The 7,500-nt window shown below is 43.9% G+C and overlaps 1 protein-coding gene across 1 annotated transcript in view; it reads left to right on the top strand.

Annotated features, from left to right (window-relative positions):
* LOC125949363 (uncharacterized) overlaps positions 1–7,500 on the top strand; it is a 117,788-nt gene that overhangs the window by 69,162 nt on the left and 41,126 nt on the right. The window contains exon 4 of the mRNA XM_049676331.1: positions 4,287–4,420. Coding sequence (XP_049532288.1) covers positions 4,287–4,420 — 134 coding nt within the window. The remainder of the gene's footprint in view (positions 1–4,286; positions 4,421–7,500) is intronic.

The following is a 7,500-nucleotide window of genomic DNA, read 5'->3' on the forward strand; positions in this document are numbered from 1 at the left end:
TGGTTACTGTGGTCCCACAAGGAGGATTTAATGCTGCACATTTCCTCACCGCCGGCTGACTGTTACATCCGAATAGAGTGTTAGAAAGCGAACGTATTATAAGAATGTGTCGTGCTTCGTTGGTGAGCAGAATGAGCACGCTCGAGTGGACGAGTAGAATTGAGATAAAGAATGTTTCGATCGTAGAGCAACCATACCCAGCAGCTCGGTGAATATATTGCTTGGCGAGTGCCACGCTGCTACGGCAAGAAAGAAGCGTGATCACCCTGCGCCCATCTTTTCTAGTCACGCAACGGTGGTTTCAATATGCCGCTTCATTAGCGATGGTTCATATTATTGTTCGTGCGGTGGGGAGGAAGATTTTGCTTATTTCCAAAAATAAAGTGTCCATTGATCGTGGCTCGTGGCGCCACACGTGCTGAAAGATGAAAACGGGAAAGTAAATTAGGAGGCGAGCGAATGATGTATATTTTATTTTTACTTTGATTGCATATCAGTTCGATGAATTACTTTTCTGAAAGCTTTTTTCCTATTTTGGCTTCTCTCAAATCTCTTAATGGAAGTTGCGCCTATATTTTCCCTGAATTGGAACAAATCATTTACAGGAATTGATATTTCAATGGTGACGGATTGGGTGCTGAATGGAAAATATTTTGGCAAAATATTTAGCTTTTAGAAATCAATCGAAGAAATCAAAACAAATAGATCAAACATCTAAAAATATTTGAATGCAAAGTTTCTTCGAATACATGAATAATGCATTGGTTCGTTTACCGGTTTACTATCAGCCGCGCGAGGGATTAAATTCCCTGCTCCCAACACGCTGCCCAACTGTTTGTTGTTGGTTTCCACATTCTGTCGTTTGCGTTTTCCCCGTGAAGGTGATGGGCATTTAATAGTAACGCTTGCGATGAAAAAAGAATCGCTGTCTGCAGTCGAGAACGGATGGTCGTCCGGGGGAGCGGATCTGTTTGCTTTGTTTGGTTTCGATAGTATCGAAAGGAATTCAATAGAATTCCAATGTCGAAAGTGCGTCCTGCTATTCTCCGTGACTACCACAGCCCGAGTGGCGCCCTTCAGATGCCCCACACCAATAATAGCAGCAGCAGCAGCAGCAACGATGTCAAGAGCGTCCGTTCCTTTCCATTCATACCCAAGGGAGCATAAATATCTTCAAAGAAATAATCGCGCGCATTTGTTAGATCTGGCGGATGCAGTAAATAACGTCCGTGAACAGCAGCAGTACACAAGAAGAGTGTCCGACCGTCCGTCCGTCCGTCTGTCCGTTGGGGTCTGTCCCTGGACCGTGGCGGCAAACGCAGTCCGTTCGAGCGGTCGTTGGAAATTCCTCGCTTGATGTAATAAAATCGGAACAAATCCACTCTCTTATTAGAGCGTGATTTTCCGTGGTTCACCCTCGGTCCCCGGGTAGTTCTCGGATCGATCTCTAACAGTTCGTTTAGCAGAAGAGCGGTCGTGAAGTGGTGGAGCAGCTAGATCGTTGGTGAGCGTTTTATTTACTGTGTCACATTCCGTTTGAATTTGTGGTGGCAATGGTGGTGGCTGGCTGGCTGGTTTCTAACCATCGCTAGTGATAGAAGCGACCCTTATTAAGTGTCGAAATGGTGTGCCACTCGAATGATTCTTCGTCGTCGCAGATGCTTCCTTCTGGTGGTGGTTTCGCTGTCACTGTTCCGTGTCGATGTCGGTCCTTCTGATGCTCTCGGATCTAAACACCTTTCTGCGGGGCGTTTTTATCGATGAAACATCACCTTTCGAGAGCCAGCAGCAGTCAATAGAGCAATCAATCGTGTGCGCTGTTATGTACCTCCGTATTTTCTTTGTTTATTTAAATGTCACAGATTTCAATTACTGCATTTAGTTTTAGTTTTCTAGTATTTTGCTACAAGATTAAAATTATGTCAATACGCTTTACTACATTTATTTTCATTATTTGATATTTCATTTCATTTGCACTGAAAGTGTCTTGAAGTAAGTAAATGCATTGTAGGCATAAAATATAGCCACACTCAATGAGACTATAGAAAATTATACCGTTACGGTTGCAGTCATCAAATCGGTTCCTACAAAATTTATTCAAATATAGCGACATTTCAATAAAACCCACTTCATGAACGTGAAAGACTGCCACACATTAGCTCATTCTACTCGCATGTTGAACGTCGACCGAACAAGTCGTCTAGACCAATAGGCGCACTCCGTTCGGAGATTGATGAGCCATCTATTAGAATTAGATCATGATTTAATGGAATATGAGATATCCATCCATCTTCCAAACCAACAACAGTGGATCTCCATTCTTGGTGTGCGTGTGTGCTTACATTGTGATGTTCGCCACACATTCTTAACAGTGGTATGTACGCTTTGCTTTCCATCCGATGGGACGGTGGGCGAGGGGATTAGCCCCAAGCTCCATTTATCTCTACAACCCATTCCATTCATGTCAAGCTCCGGCGTGGAGCGAATGTGGAACGTTATGCGAAGAGGATAAAGGCAAGAAGCTTGACCCGGACCAGACGTTACAGAAAATGGCTGACACCGTAAAAGCGAAAAGCACATTCGGTCTCATTAATGTTGGGGATGGTGATTTGGTGCGGTATGTTCTGGTTCTGGCTATTTGATCTAACTCAAACTAAGTGTGGTTGGCTAGAAAGCAATAAACTAAATGAATTGTTAAATTGCGTAATGTCCCTTTGCGGAGTGATGAAAATGTTGCTTACCATTACATAAGAAAACATTTGAACGTTGAAATAAAACACATTTAATTTTTTTTTATTGTGTTTAATTGATTTGTATCAACACGGTACACGGTAGTTTAAGTGATCTAATAGTGCTTAGCATATCTATTAACTTTTCGAGGAACTCTTTCCTTGCCCGGCCATGGTATACCGTCACCGTACAACCACCAGCGGCAGACCGAAGCATAACAGGAACGGTTCAAATGAAAACGTGTACAACATTACTCACACATGATTGCATTTAAAGGTCAATTAGGGGTGGGGCAGCCATTATTTAAAAGCATCTTCAGTGACTCTCTAACCGTCGACCGACATTTGTCGGTGTCATCATCTGGGAGCATCGTTCCCAAAAAACCACCGGCCACCGGCATGAGAATTTCGTTTGCCCCTTCGTCGTGCCCCTTTTTTGCACAAACCTTTTTTGCTTTCGATTTTCCATTTTCATCATATTCCATTCCGTTCTGGGCACCGGGGCACCAGGAATACTACACTAGGAATAGGCTGTGTGGCTTGGGGACGATCGTTCTACTAGGATGTGTAACCACCGGCCATTGCTGGTTGAAGAGCAAGGCACTTGAATCGAGCCGCCCTATCGCACTCGGTTAGGAGGTGCTTGTGACCGAACCGAGTGGTAGCATAGAGGAGCAATTTGAATCCGGCGATAGCATTGCAGGCACTTCTGTCGAGAGCGCTGTTGAGCGGTGAAGTGACATGCAACATTATAGGGATTAATTCTCCGCTTGAATTCTCATACATTTTTTTGTCTTTACCGTCGTCAACCGGCTTACAGCACTCGTGATGAGGTATATAATTGTGATACATATGGTTTGTAGTTTGTCTTTAAAACTATACTGTCGCTTTCTAAATATAATTGTACATCGACGCATTGCACAGTTCCAGCATTTTGGATCGATAAATGTCGTATATTCGAAATTTTAGCATATCGATACGAAGTTTTCCAATCGTATGTGTTGCTAACTTTTCAAACTAATTTCGTTGGGGAGGAAATTAAATTTCCCAAAAACAACGGCGAGAGGGTGGTGCGACGGTACGGAATGTATCTACCGGTCGGTTGAGGTTATGTTTGATGCGAGTGTATTCCACCGTCGACCGGTTTTATGAGCAAACTCACTCAATTATTCATAATTTCGTTGTAACTTTAGCAGATCTCATCAACGCTTGGAAGCCGTAAATTCAAGAGAGCGAGAGAGAGAGAGAAAACTTCGTTATCTTCTCGCCAATTTTAAGACGAAGTAGCAAAAGCTGAATGTGTTGTCGGTGTGCCAGAAAGTGAAATGTGTTCGCTCTCTACGAAACGTATGAGTCGTACGGTGTGTGATAGAACACTGCTATTATTGCGTGAGCATATGTGTGTGTGTGTGTGCTCCATTTCTTTATCTGCTAGTCTCAGATATACGCCTTAAGCGTATTATTGTTTCTTTATTGTATTATAACGCGTGAGTTGAAGTATGCCGCTTCATTAACTCAGATTAGATAATGTTGTTTTGTGTTAACGTTTCATTCCAGAGCTTCCGGATAGCGGTCCCACCCTTTGGACGGAACATTCCCGGTACGAACCGGGTGATGTTTTGAGAGCGAACTGTACTTCCCAGCCATCTCGACCGAAGGCAGAGTTGACGTTAACACTGAACAACATGGTGGTGAGTAGTTCTAGTATTTAGAAAAGATTTTTAATAATGCTCTGTACTACCGTCGTTCAGCATCGTCGTCGTTCAGAAAATGTTATGATTAATCTGCATAAATATGATTGTATTTTATTCTCTGAATACGGTCTATCGCAATGAGTGAGCCGTACTTTTATTCTAATCCCGCTGCTTCTCAATGGGAAAAAGTCATTTTGGTCGCACGAATGCAAACTATTCATTTAAATGAACGTCATTCTTGACGCGGTAACGGACCACGGCTAGGCAAGAGCGAGCGAGGCGTTGAAGTGAAAAGAAACATTCGGACGGAAGAAGGATTGCATTTTTGATTTATTTTAATTAAATTATGTCTGCCACCGACAGGCGACAGACTGACAGTGGGAAATTGCTCTGCTGCTGTGAAGCAGCTGCACAAATGATTCGGCAACAGGTTCTAGGGCTCTAGTGCGTCACGAGAAAAGGGTCATGCAAAACGGAAATAATTTAACTCACCAATGGTCATTGTTTATTGCAATTTTAGAAAACGACTTAATTGGATGAGAATGTAGGAATTAGAATAAATTTTATCTGAGGCAATAGCGCTAGCTTAGGGAAAGAGATGTTCAGACATAGTTTAGTTTCCCGTGATTCTAACCGTCGCCACAGAAAATGGTTTCGGACCATAAAGCGAAGGCAGGCAGTTGCCACAGCCATTCGTCTGTCTTAACGACGACCGTGCGCCACTTGACGGTGATTGCGTTTATTGGCTGAGAAATTCGGAAAACTTTTGAACGAGTTGACCTCAAACTACTTTGAAACTTTCCGAAACTCCCAAAGATGTCACTTCCCTCCACGACGGCTTAATGTTACTGCCGAGCATAGGGCGACCATTTTCCACGGTCTGTTGGTACGACGGGTCCCGTTGTGTGTACGGGATAAAGACAAAAGTTTTTGCAACTGCCCCGAACGTGCAAAGGACGTCTGTTTGTGGCAGCAGCAGCAGCAGCAATGGAGCCGGGGACAAAGCACCGGGGAGAGGGATATAAATAGAGGAAAGAGAGCGAGAGAAAGAGAGACACATCTTGGGCAAACACCACATTCTACACAACAATTAAATGAAGTGCACCATGCAAATTATGTCGTTTACTCTTCTTTGGACCAATGTGTGCTAATGGAGAGCGTCTAACTGGTTCGTTCTCAGAACACTCCCCACTCCTGGAAGCTCTGCTGGACGATTCTGCGGGGCGGAGGAGCTTGAGGCGAAGAAATATATCTTTGAGAAAGTCAACCTGTGTCTGCTTAAGGACAGGCAAAAACCTCAAGCAATGGGCAAAACTTTGCCCTATTTCTATTTACATTCCCCCTCCCACCGCGTGGAATGGACGACAATTGACTGACGTGAGCTTGTATCAACCGAGGACTTTGTTCTGTCAAAATGTCAAAGTTGTGCAGCGGCAATTAACAGTATAGTTGGTCAGTCTCAAGCCTCAAGCTATCTTGAGGAATATTCTGTACCATCGTTAGCCATTGACAAAGTTTAATAATTGAAGCAGCGTAATTAGTTTATGCGAAAAGTAGTTGACAAAACACCAGGCGTCTCCATTGGCTGTGGAAATGTAAATCGCTTAAAGCTCGAAATTATTACTCCAAAAAAATATTCTTTATAGTTCGTTCGTGACACGCTACGCGTATAGCGTATAAATGTTTACCATAAATGTGGATAGATCTGTCAGTTATGTGAGATGGTAATTTCTTAAAAGTATTGTAACTATTTATTTGAAAATCCGAACTTTGAATTAAATACCGACACAATTTTCACAACTATGGTACTTTTCTCACTAGCACATAATCATTTACCACCGTTTCATACCCTCGAACGCGTCGGGAGGGAACGCATTGATTTCATTACAACCACAACCATCCAGTCCCTTGGCAGAACAAGCTCTTCAATTAACTTGCGGTGTGCGGCATACGATTTCACGCGCACGGATTCGAGAGAACCTATACCGTGCTTTCACACCGTAGAGCTAAGCAAACTAAGCTTGTGGATGTTAGATGTGGAGAGATTCCCGGGGCCGTGGTTGTAACCGTTCGATAGTCGTTCTAGCACTGGCACTTCAACCGTTTGAGGTTGAGGCGCTCGTAATGATTGCTCCCGGGGTGGTTTTTGGCGCAGATTAAAGCTAATGGTCCCTGAGAGATCGTCTTCGCCCGGCGCAGCGCTTCATGTTGTGCGCCAGCTGCCGTGTGCCGCATAACCGCATCCGGCCGCGTTCGGTGCATCTACTTATTGTCACTCGAGCAAACAGGAGCGTTCGCTTCTGGTTTGGTTCGGTCGTTATCGTCCTACGTCGCAGCTCTACTTTCATAAGCCCCTCATTCTCATCCTCACAGATAGGTGACAACGTCTGGGCGGCGGCAGCTTTGCTTTGCTTTGTAGATTGTTGTTTTTTCCTTTTTAGTTTCGTCATGAGAGAACGGTCGTCCTGTATTCCGGCCTGGTGGTTCGGTGGATAGAAGATGCAATCCAGGCCAGGAAGCGTATCGACCCTCGGGTAGCCCTCGAATGGCAGGATGTTTTGGAATTTAATTAGCTCGATCCGGTAGGAACGACATGAAAACGCCAGTGCCTCTGCCAGGCCAGCGTTGCGCTGGGGGTTGTTTTTGAAAGCTCCAGAAAGTGTTGCTGGTGCTGCTGCTGCTGTGCTTGACTCGTTGCTGTTTGTGCTCTGTTCATTGTTTGCAGAGCGAGGAATGCGTTTCAGGATTGCAGTACATTGTTGCAGTTAATTAAAAGTCATTAACGCAAGGACAGTTTAGAGACAATGTGTCGCATCGAGGATGTGATCTATTGTGCGGACAGCACGGAAATGGACAGTTCAGTTTTAGCAGTGAGTTCACATAATAGCACAGTTTGACAGTGATTCTGTTCTTGTTGATAGGGTGAACTAGACCAGAAATAACAAAATGATATGAAAAGCCAGTCATCGATTGAAAATAAGCGCATCTTTTGAAAACCCAGATTTAACATGGATGCAGCAAATGTGTTAGGTCAATTCTAAAAACTCTCCAAATCAATGATTTTTCTTTATAATACC

This window comes from Anopheles darlingi, chromosome 2 (genome assembly GCF_943734745.1).
Source record: "Anopheles darlingi chromosome 2, idAnoDarlMG_H_01, whole genome shotgun sequence".
NCBI lineage: Eukaryota > Metazoa > Arthropoda > Insecta > Diptera > Culicidae > Anopheles > Anopheles darlingi.